Source organism: Halictus rubicundus, chromosome 8 (assembly GCF_050948215.1).
Source record: "Halictus rubicundus isolate RS-2024b chromosome 8, iyHalRubi1_principal, whole genome shotgun sequence".
NCBI lineage: Eukaryota > Metazoa > Arthropoda > Insecta > Hymenoptera > Halictidae > Halictus > Halictus rubicundus.
The window spans coordinates 18279795-18298269 of record NC_135156.1 but is presented as its reverse complement, the minus strand read 5'-3'; the positions used below and the strand labels follow the sequence as shown (position 1 = coordinate 18298269).

General features: G+C 38.0%; 5 protein-coding genes across 16 annotated transcripts; 3 read left to right on the top strand and 2 right to left on the bottom strand.

Moving 5' to 3' along the window:
- Positions 1 to 274: 274 nt before the first annotated feature.
- On the top strand, positions 275 to 2325 carry Mterf3 (mitochondrial transcription termination factor 3). 2 transcript variants are annotated; one of them, XM_076792093.1, is made up of 3 exons: positions 275 to 467; positions 645 to 1881; positions 1965 to 2325. In XM_076792093.1, exons 2-3 carry the CDS (start codon positions 648 to 650, stop codon positions 2240 to 2242), a joined length of 1512 nt encoding a protein of 503 aa, XP_076648208.1. In that variant the 5' UTR covers positions 275 to 467; positions 645 to 647; the 3' UTR covers positions 2243 to 2325. The 2 variants fall into 2 exon arrangements, with proteins under 2 accessions (XP_076648208.1, XP_076648207.1); XM_076792092.1 differs by having other exon boundaries at positions 276 to 574.
- A 361-nt stretch (positions 2326 to 2686) lies between these two features.
- On the bottom strand, positions 2687 to 6330 carry LOC143356418 (endoplasmic reticulum-Golgi intermediate compartment protein 3). The gene is made up of 8 exons (XM_076792100.1): positions 5848 to 6330; positions 5313 to 5471; positions 5117 to 5233; positions 4984 to 5024; positions 4850 to 4914; positions 4553 to 4776; positions 4315 to 4443; positions 2687 to 3242 (listed from the first exon to the last, which is right to left on the bottom strand). Exons 1-8 carry the CDS (start codon positions 5930 to 5932, stop codon positions 2908 to 2910), a joined length of 1155 nt encoding a protein of 384 aa, XP_076648215.1. The 5' UTR covers positions 5933 to 6330; the 3' UTR covers positions 2687 to 2907.
- Positions 3432 to 4303, top strand: LOC143356420 (reactive oxygen species modulator 1). Its single transcript, XM_076792109.1, has 3 exons — positions 3432 to 3636; positions 3887 to 4023; positions 4103 to 4303. Exons 2-3 carry the CDS (start codon positions 3893 to 3895, stop codon positions 4209 to 4211), a joined length of 240 nt encoding a protein of 79 aa, XP_076648224.1. The 5' UTR covers positions 3432 to 3636; positions 3887 to 3892; the 3' UTR covers positions 4212 to 4303.
- A 440-nt stretch (positions 6331 to 6770) lies between the features above and the next one.
- Positions 6771 to 12499, top strand: Pli (E3 ubiquitin-protein ligase pellino). Of its 5 annotated transcripts, none has more exons than XM_076792096.1 (9): positions 6771 to 6910; positions 7025 to 7275; positions 9032 to 9210; positions 9879 to 10061; positions 10147 to 10378; positions 10448 to 10648; positions 10737 to 11024; positions 11100 to 11431; positions 11520 to 11781. In XM_076792096.1, exons 3-9 carry the CDS (start codon positions 9176 to 9178, stop codon positions 11644 to 11646), a joined length of 1398 nt encoding a protein of 465 aa, XP_076648211.1. In that variant the 5' UTR covers positions 6771 to 6910; positions 7025 to 7275; positions 9032 to 9175; the 3' UTR covers positions 11647 to 11781. The 5 variants fall into 5 exon arrangements, with proteins under 5 accessions (XP_076648211.1, XP_076648212.1, XP_076648210.1 ...); XM_076792097.1 differs by lacking the exon at positions 6771 to 6910 and adding an exon at positions 12467 to 12499 and having other exon boundaries at positions 6917 to 7275; positions 11520 to 11647; XM_076792095.1 differs by lacking the exon at positions 6771 to 6910 and having other exon boundaries at positions 6917 to 7275; positions 9053 to 9210.
- LOC143356419 (putative RNA-binding protein Luc7-like 1) lies at positions 12221 to 17873 on the bottom strand. 7 transcript variants are annotated; one of them, XM_076792107.1, is made up of 8 exons: positions 17380 to 17411; positions 15506 to 15823; positions 15337 to 15432; positions 14622 to 15161; positions 14425 to 14490; positions 13830 to 13928; positions 12914 to 13716; positions 12221 to 12825 (listed from the first exon to the last, which is right to left on the bottom strand). In XM_076792107.1, the coding sequence occupies exons 4-8, from the start codon at positions 14658 to 14660 to the stop codon at positions 12747 to 12749; spliced, it is 1086 nt and encodes a 361-aa protein (XP_076648222.1). In that variant the 5' UTR covers positions 14661 to 15161; positions 15337 to 15432; positions 15506 to 15823; positions 17380 to 17411; the 3' UTR covers positions 12221 to 12746. The 7 variants fall into 7 exon arrangements, with proteins under 7 accessions (XP_076648222.1, XP_076648218.1, XP_076648219.1 ...); XM_076792103.1 differs by having other exon boundaries at positions 15337 to 15823; XM_076792104.1 differs by having other exon boundaries at positions 14622 to 15432.
- Between the last annotated feature and the right edge of the window lie 602 nt (positions 17874 to 18475).

The window sequence follows — 18475 nt, the reverse complement described above, 5'->3', positions numbered from 1 at the left end:
CCGGAGAAAATGATGGATTTAATTATGGATTTAAAAATCTCAACGAGAAAGGATTGAAATATATATTCCTGTCTGTTTGAACGCAAATAATTCTCACCATTTTTCCCATAAGGTGCTGTGTAAATAGCGGCAAGAATTATTTGCCTCGTTCAAATGTCCGTACAGCGCCAATCTATGCAGCGGCAAAACGCTGAAACTGCTAGCCACACATTACCGACAGAGATGGTACGATCGATAATAAAATTGTTGGCTAACAGTTTAAACGTTTTGCCGCTACGTGAAATAGCGCTGTTCGGAATTTGTATTATGTGTTATGGCAAAGCAGCGAAGATCGTTTGCATTTGAATAAAAAAGGTTTTCCTATTAAAATTTTGTGGTTTTTTAGGCTCAAATTAAAGCTGGAAGAACGTACTTCACGTAAAATCGAACGCCAGTTTTCTATTCGTTAATTTATTCAAAAGGCAAATGTATGTGTAGCATTGTACTTAATGATGACTGTTTATAACTAGAAGTAAACACAGTAGTGTAAGAGCGAGCGACAATCACACTTGAGTTTTATTAAGTTTAAATCCTTGTAAGAAAGCTTGACACTTTCGAACTAATACATTTGTATTTGTATTTGCATTATAATCATTTATTTGCAGGATATGACGTTGTCGAGGTCATACTCCGTTCTCCGGATAACCTCTAAACAGATCAGTGAGATTCCAAATTTTTTGTTTTACAATGCTTGGACCAGAACCAATTCTTGTAGAAATTTCGCAACAAAATTTGATGAAGAGAAAGTATCTAATCAAATTCCCGAGGAGTGTGACTCACTAAAAGACATCACACCTAACTGTACGAGAGGTCATGCCGCCGTTTTGAATAGTAAAAATTCAGATGAAAATGTAACAGAAATAGAGGCACCGACAAAACTAGACGCGCGAATGGCTTCTATGATATTAGATGAATATGATCCTGATTTTACCAAAGCAACAGAGCATACGAATGAAAATGTATCGACAAGCAAATTATCACTTCAATATGATAGTGGTTTTGATAGAACATCAAGGTATACAAACGCTAATATACGTGAAGCATCAAATAGATATAATTCGCAACAAGCTACTATGATATTAAACAAATGTGATTATGACAATACATCGAAAAATGTAAATAAAAATGTAGCAGAATCTTTGAATAATTCCAATTTGGAACAGTCTATTAGGCTACTAGACAGATGTGATCTTGAATTCAACGATGCTATGAAAGATTTAGACGAGGAGCTGCCAGGACCACTGGATGAGTGCAACGAAGATCTGTCTCATATAGGACCTTATGTAACGCCGACTTTCAACTTTGCAAAATTTGCGGACGATTCGATTACCATTCAGCAGTTAGTCAGATTGGGTGTGGAACTATATAAATTAGAAGAAGACCGAGATTTAGTTGAAATGTTTCTGAGCCTCGACTTTGATAGGGACATAAAACCTTATATAACATTCTTGAAAGATTGCGGCGTACAACCAGAAAATCTTGGCAGATTTATCACGAAAAATCCCAGAATTTTCAAAGAGAACATGGACGATCTTCGCACAAGAATCAGATATTTAATGGCTCACAAATTTACTCCTACAATGATACAAAGCATTGTAAACGGCAATCCTTCGTGGTTGTCGTTTAAAACGCAAGAAATAGATGGAAGATTAGGTCACTTTCAGTGGACTTTCAAACTGAATGGCTACAACCTAAGATATTTAGCGGCAAAGTGTCCTAAACTTATAACGTACAACATGAGGCATATAAAGGAAAATACTTTCTCTGTGAAAGAGGAAATGGGTTTCAATTCAGAGGAAATGAAGAATATCCTGCTGACAACACCTCGTGTTTGGATATACAGTAAGCATTAACAAGTAACATGTATAAAATAACGAATATTATTCTTAGTAATATTTTTATAGAAGCTGTCATTCTGATTGCAGGTAGATCAAAAGTGTTGGCCGCCTTCGATTACATTCACAACCAGATGAATATACCGCATAAACAGTTATCCATGCAATCGCAGGGTTTAACTTGTAGAAAAATTAGGCTCCACCAAAGACATCAGTTTTTAGTAGAATTAAAGAGGAATCAGTACGATCCTACAAAACCTCTGTATATTCCGTTAACGTCCGTAATTTCTGGTACCGATGCAGAATTTTGTAAGGATGTAGCAAAAGCCTCCATCGATACGTACAATCTGTTTTTAAAAACCCTTTAATCTAAGTAAACACGGCCTTTGTTAGCAGGTAATTTTTATTGTATATATACTTAAGTATTAAATTTCCTTACGCATGTCTACAGATATTTATGTACAATTATGTTAAATATATATATATGTACATTTCACAGAGAAATGCTTAAGCCATGTTTAAAATTTTTCTTAGACAAAGTAAAAAAACTGGATAAATGCATCGAGTCACGTTCTATCGGCCGTTCTTTATGCAAAACGTACAGCGTGTATGCGTACCGCCATTTGTTTTCCATAATAGTTTTCAACGTGTGTCCATAGAAACAACTTCTGCTAGAAATAAAAAAGGGAGCGAATCACCAGTTTGATGAGTAATCCAAAAATTGTACAACGCCTACCGACTCAGCGATTTCATTTCCTCACATAAGCCTCGTAGGACACTGCGCAGAGATCTTTTTCCCAAAACTGGTGTCGCCTTCCCGCTGCGTGTGGGCCTGCGATGCGTCAATTGTCATTGAGAGGAGTACGGCTGGTCTGTTTTCCTCTTTTCAAAACAAAATACTGAACATCCAGCCGTACCCAAGTCCTTAAAAAATCCTTAGGGCCAAGCATGCCAATAAATACCTCAAAAATGACGGTGTCCGCTCGATCGTAGCACAGACCCAGACACGATATCTAGATAATTCTTGACAACTTTAATTGTACTTTCCTAGCTCTATCTTTTTTTGTATTGCTTTCACGGAGTGGTAGAGCAACGCATCGACTAATCCAGCAACGGTAAACACACCGCCAATGATCGCGCACGTATTCGTTGCAAAATGCCCAAAAGATTTCGCTTTCTCCGTATACTTTACCATCAGCGGACTGAGCTCGTAGCTAAAGAATATCCCAGGCATTCCAGACTCACTGAACACTGACACCTTTCTGATGTGTCGTGTCACCGAGAACTGATTCGTTAGCACAGTCGAGGCATTCGCTCGAACATAGGTCGTCGGTACAATTTTTATGTAATAATAAAACATCATCGCTCCTGCAACATGAAACGAAAAAACAACAGAAAGTTAACATAGAGATTCAATTAGAACGGCACGTATAATTACGTATGAAAAACGAGTTTCATAGTTTGGTGTCAAAATTGAAAGTACAAAAGCATTTAAATAAATCGTTGACGCGTTGTCACGTGGATCGGCAATTCGAATAGCCCGCCAGTGATAAAAGTGTATCGTGCCGGGAACGGAAGTAACGAAAAAGCAATCGTTGTCGCATACACCGGATAATACTAACATGGCGTCTGCCTTTCCGCACGATCTTCCTGGTGAAATGTGTTAAAAAAAATTTCTTCGAAAGATCACTAAGTTATCCATTTAAAAGAAGTACGGAGAAACGTAAGCACAATTCAAGATTTTACGGCGGACGCTTAAACTGTGAGTGCAATGTATTGATAATAATTTCATTCAATTTCCAAGTAAATAAAATTTCTATCAAAAACATAGAAATAAATTAACTAATCTATTTTTTTTCTTCGGAAAACAAAATGTGTCGGATGAGCACCGTACTCCGTATTAAACTAGCATGTTGGAATTAGAATCGTTTGTCTGATGTTAATCAATTTTTATCGTAGTACACGAAATAGGTTAAGAGATCCATATATCACCATGTAAATTGTATTCATAGAGTGAAATGCCAGTCGTACCGGGAGGAGTCTATCAACAAACTCCTTCATGTTGGGATAGAATGAAAATGGGTTTTATGATCGGATTTTGCGTCGGCATGGCCTCAGGTGCTCTATTCGGAGGATTCTCTGCGCTTAGGTATACACTTTAGCAATCTAATGCGAACCAGTTTCTAGGATAAACCTAGTCTAGAAGATAATGGAACGTCTATTATCAGGTACGGATTAAGAGGAAAGGACCTGATAAACAACGTTGGGAAAGTGATGCTTCAAGGCGGAGGAACGTTTGGTACATTTATGGCCATAGGGACTGGGATACGATGCTAGCATTTTGGGAACCGTTACGTTTATACCTTAAAACATAGAGGATTGTAGCGAGAGACCACTTTGTTCATTTCTTAATAAAAGATTTCTAAGGAGCAAGGCATACCTTCCGTTGCAACTACAGTGGTATGGTCCATGGGGTTCGTCTTTCCTGGGATGTTTAGTCCAAAGCTTAAGTGACGAATTTTGTGGGTCATGTTAAACTGAGTCGACGTGTACGGTTGGGCATCATGCACTGTAAATCATTATTATCGCATTGCTACTGTGTAGTAGATGTTGGAAACACCATTAAAAAAAAAAGAACATTAATTTCGAGAAAAGGAAACGTTGTGCATTTAATTTACCGTGTACATGATTAACAGAAAAGCTATCGCCGGGTGCAATGTGGAAACTTCCTCCCACTCTATTCACCTCCATGTATCCGTAGAACTGACATCCTTGGGTAAATGTATTTTTAAACTTCTCTATTGATTTGTCATTTTGACATTGTTTTATGTCTCCCGGATCAGGAAGTGCCCATTTCTTCTGTCTGTAGGCTTCTCTTACATCCTCGCAAGTGTTACAACACCTGTATGGTCGATTTAATTAATTATATCAAGTTTTTCTATAACACTTACCGATAAATTGTTTATATACTGTACTCTATGCTCGCGCTGGCGGCTCCGTAACAGTCCCCACATGTTTTAGGGGTACTACTTTCCTCTGTCTACAAAAAATGATTGTTATTTTTACAAATTTTTTAAAACAGAAAAATTTAGGCATATAACTCGATTACCTTTGTTGTAGTTCTACTAAGCGCTTTTGTATCTGTAATATCTATAATAAAACAAGTTATACATATGATGCCAAAACAACTTTGTTATTTAATTAGATCATAAGCCTGTTTCGACGTTAGCGATTGCACGTACCTGTCTTCTCTGGATTCTCTATAGGTTTCCCATTCAAGTCTAAGCGTCTTTTGAATATGTTGTGTTCTATCTGCAAGTGTTGTTCCCCGGTAGTATCCATAGCATCTATAGACAACACTAAGAGATAAACATTTTAGCATATTTGTTATTACAGTTTGCAACAAAAAATTCTATTGAAAAAAAAACGTTTACTTACAATCACAAGATATTGTAGGAACTACTATGTCCAAATTAATTCTCAACTTGGAACCTCTCGAGGTATCCACAAACAGTTCTTCGCTAAGGGTCGGCGTGAGATAATAATTCACTTCAGAGAAAAACAACATTCCCATTATAATGGTACTGATGATGGTCACTGAAAACACACACAGGAGTGCACACGGTTAGTACGTAGGTTATAAGCTTTATTTACCATTGAACAAATGTAAACAATAATCATCGAAAGGACCGAAACATCGATAAATTGTATTACATAAAAGCTGATGCATCGGTGAATAATCAAGGTTGAGAGGAAGATTTATTTTTAGTATATGAAAAGATCGCAAGATTTATACAGAAATGCCGAATTGAAGGTTAGTCCGATACGGTAACAGCAACGTATTATATTACACGTAAAATTGAAGAATGAAAACGATCCAAAGTATTCCTAGCGGTAAACATTTGATACGGTAGAAAGCTTGATTTTTTGACAGACAATACTCGTAGAAATTTTGACAAGTGTTAGACTTTACCGATGGCACCACTGAAAGTTCGCACAAGAATATCTGCTTCATCGCGCACCTTCGGATGCACGTCCAATTGCCGCAATATTTGCATCCTCGACGGCTAAATAGAACCGTCTACACGGACGAAAACCGTGTCAAAAGCTACGGACAGCGGGCTGCTTTTCCCGCAACTGCAACGTGCAACCCAGTGTAACCTGCAACAGCAACACAGCAAGCGCAACTGACAACGTGACAACACGACAGTCCTGGAAACGTGGCAAACGACAGAAAATTATTGGCTCGTCAATTGCATCCGGTTACCAATCACAGTCTTCAAACGGGTTTAGTTGTGTTTACAGTTTATGTACACCGAATGTTTCGGGGCGACGGCAATAAACGATTCATTAAAATTCATACTTTATTTTACGATATGTTTATCAACGTTTAAATGTTTCTGTAAATTAACGTTGATCCGAAATTTAGTTAATGTTCTTGTCGGCGGAGGCAAACCAGAGAGGAAATGAGAGTGCTCACGCCTGGAATTTTAGTGTCCCCGGTATAGTGCTGTCCCCTAGTCTAATTTTTAGCCTGGACCAGAACCTGCACCATCTTTTTAGTCTGGACCAGAACCTGCATCATTAGCAGCGGATTCCAAATAATGCCAAACTGGATGCTACTTCTATGTTAAAAGAGGCTTTTCTATGTAGGCTCCGATCCTGCCTACAAGATGATGCTGGTTCTAATACAGGCTAAAAAGATGATGCGGGTTCTAGTCCCGGCTAAAAAGTTGATACAGGTTCTGTTCCAGACTAAAAAGATGATGCAGGTTCTGTTCCAGGTTAAAAATTTGGTGGAGGTTCTCTTCCAGGCTAAAAAGATGATTCAGAAAAGTGGGGACACTAAAATCCCGAGCGTGAGCACTCTCAATTCCTCTCTGCTTCGAAGGAATTGGAAACCCTCTGGCGGTAGATTCGGAGAGCAGAATTTTTGTTCGTAAGGTCGATTTCCAAGAAGGCTCCGCTCATTGTACATCGTTCACCGTGGATTGTCTCGATGCGTATAGTTTATGAGAGACACACACAAATAATCGGTGCGTCAAGCGATTATCGATAGGATAGAATAAATCGGTGTTTCGTTTAGCTGTGAAGTTTTGTTGTCGGAGTCTGTTCGTTAACTTGTCGATTTTCTCTGTCGGTTTGATTAGCGGCCGTGATCCCTGTGCGCATCGCGATCATGTATAGTAGGATCGTCAGCGCGAGATTGGTGGAGCATCGTACGAACCTAGTAACGGTGTAATTTAGAAATGGAAAATTAAATTAAAGCTGAACAGAGTGGACAAATGATTTTTGTACACCGTTAGGCTCGTGATCAACGATCAAAACGGGTGGCTGTTGTCGCGAGTCTCGAACATACAGCGATACCGTTTTTGAACGCAGAGCTCAGCATGGTGATACGGTAAATAACGCATCGTTTCTGAATACCTAGGTTAATTAATGTTGCTTACGCATCGCGACTCCTCCGCAATGTTTCCTGCGCTTTCGATCGTGTCACAAGTTTTTCCGTCTAGCCGGTCATTTTTCCGATCATTTTCGGTTCACTGATCAACAATATATGGGTGCGTGTATGCACGCGCGCGCGCATTTCTGTGTATAATCGTCTGATTATGTATATATGTATGTATATATATCGGTATATCAGGTACCGATATATGCATATATACATATCGTTTAAATGTTAGTCAAACATGTTCATTATCATCTAGATTAAGCTGAAGTAGATCATACCAGAATCCGTAGTTAAAAGATATTCTTTTTTATTCGAATGTAGGTAACTTATTGTTGATACTAATAATACATAATACAGACCAATGAATTCGACTGGTTTATTATCTAAGAATTACAAGAGCGCATTCGTGGAAGTATCGGACAATTTGTATGATAATATGTGCATGGGTAATTTAATTTGTTTAATCATTTTCAGCCAAGAACACCTTTACAATTTTAATAATTGTAAAGACAAGGAATTTGGTATAGGTCACATTGACCTGTCTGGTAGTTCTAGCATTAATTTTTTTTCATTTAGTCCTAACAATTTATTATTATTATCATTATCATTAATGCATACTGATTAGTTAAACCAAATTTCTTTTGTGAATTATAGACAGTGTTACTAATGCAAAGAAAAAAAAGTATATATGCATTTCTGTTGATTAATATTTACATTCGATCAATATCTTTGGAACACTAAGAAATACATTTTTCATTTCGCTTAGTGCATGCATCGATAAAATTACTCTTATTTTACATGCTTTGTTTATAGTACAGACTATACACTCGATATAATATGGAAGGCATAAAAATTCCATTTCTACGTAACTGTTTACAAAGTGTTTGAATTATATGAATCGAGAAGAATGTTTTTCTGTATAATGGAATAAATAAATGATCTTGCGTATCCCTTGTTTAATAGTAAATACATCATTTAGAATTCAATTAACAAACAATAAATGTTCTTGTTTTATAAAAAAAAAAAACGTTTTATTATCTTGTTATTTCCTCCAGAAAGCTCAAATATATTGTGGCAATAAATATGTTGGAAGTATTTAGATTCAAGTTTCAGCAAATATTACAGGAAGTTGTGCAATTAAAAAACAAAGGATACGATTGCATAAAGAAACATTGGTGAAAAGATTTTGCATACATCACAGTTGTTATATAGTTATTTTTGGAGTAATCTTTACCTTGTAAACCATGATATGATCAATCGGTGCAGTATTTTGATAAGAACAAATACCTGGATAAGATAACGAATCAGCTTTTTGATCGATGTAAATATACTACTCCATGTAAGACCGTATTAAGTATGTTTATGAATTTAATGAAATTTCATTGCAATTTCATGGGGGAGTGAGTAACGAAAGAAATAATACAATTATTCTTGTTCGTTGCATTAGCATTGTTAGGATGCTATGGCTGTACCTCCGATTGTATTCATACGTACGTACATTAATTGTATATAGGAACAGACAGTTATTTTCAAAAATTTATATCACCATGTGATTTTATATTTGTACACGAAGATGTGAAAACAATTTTATCGCGTATCGTCTACGATTAGTCTTTTGTCTTCATCTAGAAACATAAAAATAGGAACACATCAAAACATATAATAGTTTAGACATGATCGTTACACTGAATGTTTCTTATTACAGATTGTAATTACCAATTTGCAGCTTCCCGCGTTGCACTTGCTCACATTTGCTCAGCCGCGTGAAGATACTAAACACTGTCTGTCCTTATGAGTATCTTTTGAAGTACCGTGGAAGTAGTAATCTGTAAATTTTACTCGAAGGAGGATGCCAGTAACTAAACGTATTCCATGCCCCTCGCGGTAAGTAAGTGGTTTACGCATTACATACTATAGGCCAAGTCCAAAGAGATCTGTGTAGATAGATGGCTTAGCTTTACATACTATATACACACTTGAAACATTTTGTTCGAGAAGAATGTAGAACAAACAGCGGACATTATTTTATTTAATTTTATGCATCTATTTATCTTTCACACAAATCGCTGAATAATTTACCACATTTTATATTTTATCGTATAACAACGTATATATTTTCTGGCTTACGAAAACTATGTTACTGACATCCACCTTCTTAGTTCAGATAAGTAGGGCAACTTACCTAACAGCTTTCAATGTAACTTTGTCTCATGGTGTGTACAATGGATATACAGGTATAAAAGGTATCCCTAATATTTTCGAATAATTCAAAATCAAAGAAATGCAAATCTAGATACTTCCACTACAATATAGGAGAATCATCGTGAAATTCTTTTTTACTTTCGCGCATGAATATAGAACCGTTACTTAACAACTAACTCTATCCCAAGAGTAAATGATTCTACGAGAGTAGACAGCAAATATTTACATAAGAAATACACATAAACTGAGGCTAATTATGAAATTTGCGTCAGAGTGATATAGATTCTTGCATATACATATATATATATATATATATATATGTATGTATATAGTACCCTTGTGTTTTTCAGATCTGACGGTGGTAGCAGTGAAAGCCCATTACTTGTGGAAGAAGGAGAAACAGTCGGTGCCCCTCATAGTCCACGCAGTAAACATAATCATAGTCATTCACATGCTAATCCTCATAGGTCACACAGTTATCGCCATGAGAAACCGAAACAGCTAGTAAAATATGGAGAATTAGTAATTCTAGGGTAAGGAATTTCTGTAATGTTATAATAGATAATAGATTCCTGTACGAATAACAAGAAACGAGTGGGTTGGGTGGATGTTCCGCAGATACAATGGATTCCTCCCACCAGGAGATAGAGGAAGACGAAGGAGTAAGTTCGTCTTGTTTAGGAGGCCGGCGCCGAACGGCGTAAAGCGCAGCAAACATTATATCGTGAAAACGCCTCACAGTTCACAAGCTATTCTCAACACGAAACAACATTCGATTTCTTACACGCTATCTCGAACACAGGCAGTTATCGTCGAGTATACCGAGGACGATGGGACCGATATGTTTCAGGTGAGCACGCGATTGAATATTCTTCAAGCTATTCAAGTATATTCGTTTTGCTTCGTTTGCAAATTATAGGTCGGACGTTCCTCCGAATCTCCGATTGATTTCGTAGTTATGGACACATGTGCAGGAGGCAGCGATGGCACGAACGAAGGACGCGTAGCTCAGAGCACAATCAGCAGGTTTGCTTGTCGAATTCTAGCCGATCGGGCGGATCCTAGAATCGCGAGAATATACGCGGCAGGATTTGATAGTTCAAGGAATATCTTTTTAGGGGTTAGTGTTCTGTCCTTATTATGCTAATAGTTGGCCACTTGATCGTTCTATAGACTGGTAATTGAAAAAACCTTGCGCTTCAATGCAGGAAAAAGCGACGAAATGGCAAGAGAATCGTGAGATCGACGGACTGACCACGAACGGCGTGTTGATCATGCATCCGCGAGGGCAATTTTGCGGTGGTGAGGCACAATGTGGTTTCTGGAGGGAGGTCAGCGTAGGCGGTGGAGTATTCTCGCTAAGGGAGAGTCGAAGCGCCCAGCAGAAAGGGAACGTCGTGGAGGATGAAAATAACATTTTGCAAGACGGAACGCTTATCGATCTGTGCGGAGCTACACTGCTGTGGAGATCGGCCGAAGGTCTCGCCAAGTCACCGGTAAGGATACAAGGCGATTCGAATGATTTTCTAAAAGATATGTTCAACATGATCACTATGATTGCGTTGTCATAGACGAAACACGACTTGGAGGAACTAGTTGACGCCATAAACGCCGGAAGACCACAATGTCCAGTCGGTCTGAACACATTAGTGATACCGCGTAAAGCAGCCGCGGACTCGGCCCAACAACAGCCATACGTTTACTTGAAATGCGGGCATGTACAAGGCCACCATGACTGGGGCCAAGAAAAGGACAAAGCCACGAGAAGATGTCCGATGTGTTTAGTAGCTGGATCGGTAGTCAAACTTTCTATGGGAATAGAACCTGCATTTTACGTTGATTGTGGCCCACCTACTTATGCATTTAGACCCTGTGGACATATGGCTACAGAGAAAACTGTGAAGTCAGTATATTCGTATTGTCGGAGATTTGACTTGTTTAAATAATTCGGATATCAGAGTAGATTAGGTCTATCTTTTCTGGTGTTACAGGTATTGGGAAAAAGTAGCGATACCACATGGTACAAACGGTTATATCGCAATTTGTCCGTTTTGCGCAGTCCCCCTCGAAGGAACCCCAGGATACGTGAAACTCATTTTCCAAGATAATGTAGATTGAGGTGCGTTTACCATACGGTCGTGAGTATTTGTAGAGATCATTAACTTCTTATAAAGTGCAAGGATTATTAAAATTAACGAAATGTAAATAATCTTAATACAAGTATATAAACAAACTTCTGTTTCTCTTCCTTGATATCGAATTTAAGCTAAATTTTGTATGTACAAATAGCTCCACGGTAATTATTAAGTAAATGGCTCTTGAAATAAATATCCCTTCTTATACAGTATTATTCATATATATATATATATATAACTATATTACTTTTCTTAACGCACTGTCGAATTACTAGTTTAAGTTGAAAATGTACATTTCCAAAAAGAGCAGTTTTATTTTATACCATTATGAAAAGAAGCGTGTGGCCTCTTTTTGTAAATTATTACGAAAAACATTGTTATTGTTATTTATATTTATTTTCTAATTATTCGTATCGGTCCGTTTCATACCTATTACTTTTTAAATAAAAAGTCCACTCAAAGACTTACTCCTTTACGGTTTTCTTTCTTTTCTTTTTTTTTTTTTTAATTGCTTATAACTGGTACATGCCTGTGTAATAATGTGGTTCCAACAAGAATTACCGAAACGTATATATTTTCGAACATATTTTCATTTTTACGCTCGTATATAATTAATCGCATAATTGGTAATCATATTATAAATATGCAACATCTCCTAATTACGTGGAATTACATTTCATTCTATTCTTATGTACACGAAATAGTAACTAGATTTAAAAGTATATTGTATCAAGATCCAGTGTAGAATAAGGGTATTAATATATTGATATCTAGTAAATTCAATCCTGTTCTTATGTTAACAGGAGTGTGCTTAGTTTTACATAAACGATATCTCGGAATATTCGTGTTTCCTTCTCTCCTCGAATAAGATGTGATCGACAATATTAAAAAATTGAATTTACTTTAAGAAACACAATCTGTTCCCGGGGGAAATCGAAGCAAGCGAAGAAAAAAAAAAAGAATTAGTTGTATTCGGTGAGAGCGTGAGTTTCGTTTTTACATGTACTGTGCACAAGTAAGCACGTGTGAATTTTAATATGAAGAAGAAATGATTGAGCATAATTATATTAATGTCAACTGATTTTATCTTTTCCGATCGGTAGATCCACTACGGCGAGAACGAGATCGACGGCTACGGCTACTACTCCGTGAACGCTTAGATCTGAAACAATTCAAGCATTGAACAATCATTGAACGACGGTTATATTTCTTCGCGTGACGATCATCTTCCATCTTCTCCATCGACTTACCTTTTCCCACGGCTGCGGCTACGGGATCGTGACTTTCTCCTGTCTCTGTCTCTGCGTTCACGATCACGATCACGATCACGATCTCGTTCCCTGTCGCCGCGATCGCGATCGCGATCCCTATCACGATCACGCTCGCGATCACGTTCGCGTTCACGATCGCGATCGCGTTCACGATGATCACGGTCACGATCACGATCACGCTCGCGGTCACGGTCACGATCACGCTCGCGATCCTTTTCTCTGTAACCCAATCCTCCGCGTCGATCCGATCTGTCGCGATCTCTGTCACGATCGTCTCTGTCCCTGTCCCTGTCTCTTCGTCTGTCTAACAACGACTCTCGTTTCTCTTTGCGCCTTTCTTCCACGGTTTTCTGAAGTTCCGCCAATTTCTCGCGAATCTTGATGAAACCCAAGTGGAGTTTCCCACCGAAATGGTCTGCGAGGCGTCTGTCGTTATCGTGAATCCCGAGATAAGCGCTGCACACTTCGCACACTCTCAGCTTTTGTTGTTGATAACTGGACGCCGGCATGCTATTGCGGTATTCTTGCTCAGCCTCGTTCTTCTTTTTTCGTAGCTCGTCTATCTCGCCCATAAGTTTCATTGACTCTTCAACGAAACCTTCTTCACCAAGCTGCTCAGCTTTGGCCAATTTTTTCCCGATTTCTTCCGCGAGAATGTGAACGTTATTCGCTTTCGCCGCAACTTCGGCGCTAAGTTCTTCTTGAGTTTCTGCCAGTCGCTGTTTCGCCTGCTCTGTGCGACGATCACAGTCGGCAATGAAATTCTGTAGATGTTCCATGGCCTTCAAAACGAGTACAGAAACATTTGGTTAGAATATGTGTTAGTGGTTATTGTACGATGGTAATGGTAGTGGTAATCTGGGTTGATGGTTATCGTACGATGAAGGATACTCACATCGATGTCATAAAAGTGGTCCTTCTTCTTTTGCGCAGCCTCATAGTCTGCCCGTAGGGCCAAGTCGTGAATCTGGGGGCATTCTCCCAGGTCCATGCGCTGCGATTTACAAATCATACGTTAGTTTTTATGCGCTTTACAACAGAGGGCCTTATTCGTTTCGTTTACATAATCCCTCCCAAGTTGTTCTATGAAATCTTTCTTTCTTAATTCGCTCTTCGTAATAGGAAACACAGTTAATGCTCGATAATTACACAAATAATTTAAATTATGCGCAGCAACAACGACAGAAGTTAAAAACCCTAATTTTCCAGAAAAGTGTTATGATCTAAAGATATTTCCGATACAAGAACAATACAAATACAAATGATTGCTCTTCTGGTAGGAGCTAGAGACAATATCCATAGAAATATATACGCACTATATATGTATATATTTGTATGTATACTAGTACTCTAGGCGCATACATGTACATATATATATATGTACATATACATACATGTATCAACCGATATCATTTTTTTTTCTTATTATTATTCTTTGGACAAAGTAAAAATGCAATTTTACAGATAAATATTTTGTTATGTTCACTTACAGAGTGGTAACACCTCTCCGCCTGACACGACAATGCGATGGCAATGAAGCTACAATCAGCACACACCTTAAGTTCATATGTTCAATGTCTATGAAACAACTTACAGCCTAATAGTTTATTATACTATTTTAGATGGGACTCGAATTGCCTTAAATGGATCAATTCTAGACGATTTAGAAACTGAATTCAATACGTACATCCAATGTTGAAGGAAATTTTTCTAACAGAACTGGCATGCCGTACAATTCCGCCTAATATTCTCACTGTTTTTCTTTCTTTCTTTCTTTTTTTTGTCTCTTTTTCTTTCTCTTTCTCTCCCCCACTTTTTGTTTTCGCCTTATTTCTCTCTTTCTGTCCGCTTCATGCCACTTCTCGAGTTTGTTCTTGGGCATGTTTAATCGGTTTGCAAATTGCCAAAATAGTTTCAGAACTCTAACGGTTTTCCATGGTGGTTGTCGAACAGTGTGTTTTTTTCTCATTGTCTCTTTCAATACAAAACCAAGGTAACGCTGATTTAATCCTATGCATCGAGCTCCGCTTGGTTTAGAATAAAAACTACACACCTCTTTGGGAATCTGCCTAATGTTGAACGCGCTTCAAGCAGAAAAACCGAAATCGAGGAACTGGAACGAGCCTTACGTCCGGCCTGAAATACCGCCCAGAGACTAACGTAATCTCTATCAATCGTTTTCGTTACTGCGAAGAATAATATCTGCTTCGAATATTAGGTCGCTGGTCTGAAAATTTTGAAATGCTATACGCGCGCACAACCCTTTAAAAGACTAATCCAAGTTTCACCGGTGTATTAATGCGTCGACGAACGATTGAACGGAATCGAAGAATTTCCGAGGCTCGAACACACGAGAATGTTCTGGTTTTGTTTTCGTTGGCAATTCGCATGGTCTTACTTACAGATTACTGCTTCGTTTCCTGTACCCGTTACATCTCGTATCCCGAGAGGATGAATATATTTTCACACATATTTTCAAACGTAAACTTGATTTCTACCTGCCGTAAACGGCATTATTAGTAAGAGGCGACAACAAGAGATATCGTCGTCTTGAATCAGCAATGGCGCTACTCACCAAGATTAATCAGGCCATTCGGGGGTCTCGGAATTATATATTCGGCACTCAGCCTCGCCACCGTGGTTACCGGTAGAGGGGCTGAGGTGGCCGTCCGCCTTAATCTCAATCGAATTAACACCTAGTACTTGAATTATGTTAAGGTAATCAAATTGTAGAATTGTAATACGTACGTCCTCTTCGCTTTCAGTACTTACAGTAACGCGCGTGTGAGAGCGACAAGACAACACGACATATGAGCGGACAATACTCGCAACAATATTGTACAATGGATCAGATTGGAATTGCTTTTTCCAGAGACTCTGGAAATAGAACTGTAGGTACATTGACATTAGTGAACCTGTGTATAGGTCATTCTCGCGAGTATTTGCCAGAAGTATTTTTCGTAATTTTTTTTTTCCAACAGTTTCTTTACTTTTTTCACACTTGCATTTCTTTTTTAATTTCTTTTTTAATTTCTTTCAATTAATCCAGAATACACTTTACGTTATCTTATTTGAATTTAGGTGTTGTCAATTCTAGTGTGGAAACCTATATGAAACAATGTGAAAGGGTGCTTGCTAACATTAACCGTTTATAGTTATGATACTTTTATTCGATAAAACAATTCTAATTTACCAAGATAAAGCCATTCAAACCCAACGATACATAGCTTCCTTATAAACTACATATATCTTGGTATCGAACATATATCGATTCTCTTTAATATCATTGTCTCGTTTCAATATCATAGACAAAGTGATTTAGTGGACTGCATATAGTTTATCGTTTTTTATACAGAGGAAGATCTATACAAAACATTAAATTGCGACTTAACAAACACCCTTTAGACCAATTCGCACAAGATGACAAAGAAATGCGCGAAGCAGTATTAATGCGAAATGTATATTCTCATTTGATTGGAGTATATTTATATTAAAACCTTATGGTTACAATGTCTATGCTTTCCTGCGAGTATTATTCTTTCGTAATCGTACTAGGGCCATTATTACTCGGAGAGTAGTGTAAAGTACAGCATATTCCTTAATATTGCCAGGAAAAAAGTGGAAAACATTCATAGGTTGATGCACAAGAAACCGTTTTTCAACGAATGCTCGTACTAACTTCTTTTTCGAAGTTGTGATATACTATTAAAGAAATCGATCTAATTCCATTTTTTTCCTCCTTGGTGAGAATCTAGGGAATGATTCCCTATTATCATAATATGCTGCCCCGTGTTGCACTTCAACGCCTATCTAGTGGGAATTGATCGGAATCAATTCTTGAAGTACATTACGCAAACGTGATCCTATTGTATGCACATCGCAAGACTGATTCTTATTACCTAATATATCTAGTGTAATTTGAGGACCTGATTAGACCGATAGGCGCTCGTGACGAAAAGCACTATGCACAACGTACCTTTACAGACTTCAAAATTAATTCATTCAAGATGCTACTTTTAATACAGAAAAATGTATAAAAATGTGGTTGCGTACATATTATTTACACCATAATTCTTTAGAGAAACATGTATTCCTTAAAAGATATAAAATTGTTGTTACACGATTCGAAAGAAAGATGAGAAACGAATGCTAGCTAGAGGTAGTCATAGGAAAGATACGATAATCGAGAACTCTATAAGGCTTAAGTAAATCTAATAAAAAGTATTCGTAAGACAAGCGAATGAGTACGCTAATCGAGTTAAAGCATTTGAATCGTCTAACCAAACAAGAAAATAGAAAAATAACAACAAACGAAACGTCTGATTGCTTTTGCGCGTTAATGCGAGGAAATATCAAAAGTTTATAAAAAATGCTCTACGATAGCGCATAGTGCCACTGGTATATCACTCGTATTCCAATATGTGCTGATATCGAATTACACTCACCGTCGACGACAAGATTTCATGTGGACAGCACGCCAACAAAAAACTCTTGCAGACCTTTGGATCGGAGTACTTCACTTGAAATTTGTTATTTTCACCTGAAAACGTAGAATACGCATCAATAACAACGCTATATAATTGGATATGCAGTGCGTGTATTGACGAAGGTGTAGGCCACCATCTTGTATTTTTGTGGTAGATTTTAGACGACTGTAAATAATAGTATTGCGAGGAAAGATTTTATTCTACTCGCGAACGAATAATACGTACCATTTCGTCCTGTGCCCATTAATTGATCAAGCATAGCTCGCATTTGATCGTGAGCCGTCATTTTTCCGAGAAAGTGCAACAATTTCGATGCACTGTCAAAAATGGGGGAGAGCAATCAGCCACGCCGCCAGCCTTCGAGTTTCGAGTTATCACCCGACTCGTATTTATCGATCAGAGTATCGTCGGACACTGATCGTGTGCGCACTACTCGGTCTGGTCAGGAAAACACGGAAAACTTTCGAGCTATGGTAACGCTGCGACCAATCGCGATGCAGATCTAGTGCACATGTGTTGACTCGACAATCATTGGCTGATCCTGCTATCAGAAATTTCATATACCTCAATTACGACCAATAGGACTACGATAGTACCATTGTTAATTCGATTTCATTGCTGCAAAATATTGTTCGGTTCAATCAATACTTATTGACCTCTGTAACAAAACGACTATTATTCCTAAACATATTATCATGAAACACAACACATACCGATGTGATGTAACTCTTACCACTTCGACGTACGATCTTGTTTTAGAGAGAAAATGGGTATTTACATAAACATACGAATCCGTCGAGAAACAAAATAGAAGAAAGTTTCTGCCCGCAAAGAAAGGGTTAAAAAAACAGTTTCCAAGTTGGTAATACAATTGTAATTGTCACTAGGCTTTCTGGACCCTTTCTAGTCCCCGGTATAGTGCTGCCCCCTAGTCTAATTTTTAGCCTGGATCAGAACCTGCACCCTCTTTTTAGCCTGGACCAGAACCTACATCATCTTACCTGCATCATTTGTAGCGGATTCCAAATAATGCCAGAGTGGATGCTACTTCTAT

Excerpts from the sequence above, each read along its gene's own strand:
- Mterf3 (XM_076792093.1), top strand. The coding sequence starts at position 648 with ATGACGTTGTCGAGGTCATACTCCGTTCTCCGGATAACCTCTAAACAG. Across the intron at positions 1,882-1,964 it reads ACCTCGTGTTTGGATATACA|GTAGATCAAAAGTGTTGGCC; the intron begins GTAAGCATTAAC and ends TTCTGATTGCAG.
- LOC143356420 (XM_076792109.1), top strand. The coding sequence starts at position 3,893 with ATGCCAGTCGTACCGGGAGGAGTCTATCAACAAACTCCTTCATGTTGG. Across the intron at positions 4,024-4,102 it reads GGAGGATTCTCTGCGCTTAG|GTACGGATTAAGAGGAAAGG; the intron begins GTATACACTTTA and ends GTCTATTATCAG.
- LOC143356418 (XM_076792100.1), bottom strand. The coding sequence starts at position 5,932 with ATGCAAATATTGCGGCAATTGGACGTGCATCCGAAGGTGCGCGATGAA. Across the intron at positions 5,025-5,116 it reads AGAGAATCCAGAGAAGACAG|ATATTACAGATACAAAAGCG; the intron begins GTACGTGCAATC and ends GTTTTATTATAG. Across the intron at positions 4,444-4,552 it reads TTCTGTTAATCATGTACACG|TGCATGATGCCCAACCGTAC; the intron begins GTAAATTAAATG and ends AATGATTTACAG.
- Pli (XM_076792097.1), top strand. The coding sequence starts at position 9,176 with ATGCCAGTAACTAAACGTATTCCATGCCCCTCGCG. Across the intron at positions 10,062-10,146 it reads GGAGAATTAGTAATTCTAGG|ATACAATGGATTCCTCCCAC; the intron begins GTAAGGAATTTC and ends GATGTTCCGCAG. Across the intron at positions 10,379-10,447 it reads ATGGGACCGATATGTTTCAG|GTCGGACGTTCCTCCGAATC; the intron begins GTGAGCACGCGA and ends TGCAAATTATAG.
- LOC143356419 (XM_076792101.1), bottom strand. The coding sequence starts at position 17,707 with ATGACGGCTCACGATCAAATGCGAGCTATGCTTGATCAATTAATGGGC. Across the intron at positions 13,717-13,829 it reads ACCACTTTTATGACATCGAT|GCCATGGAACATCTACAGAA; the intron begins GTGAGTATCCTT and ends CTCGTTTTGAAG. Across the intron at positions 12,826-12,913 it reads AGCCGCAGCCGTGGGAAAAG|ATCTAAGCGTTCACGGAGTA; the intron begins GTAAGTCGATGG and ends GAATTGTTTCAG.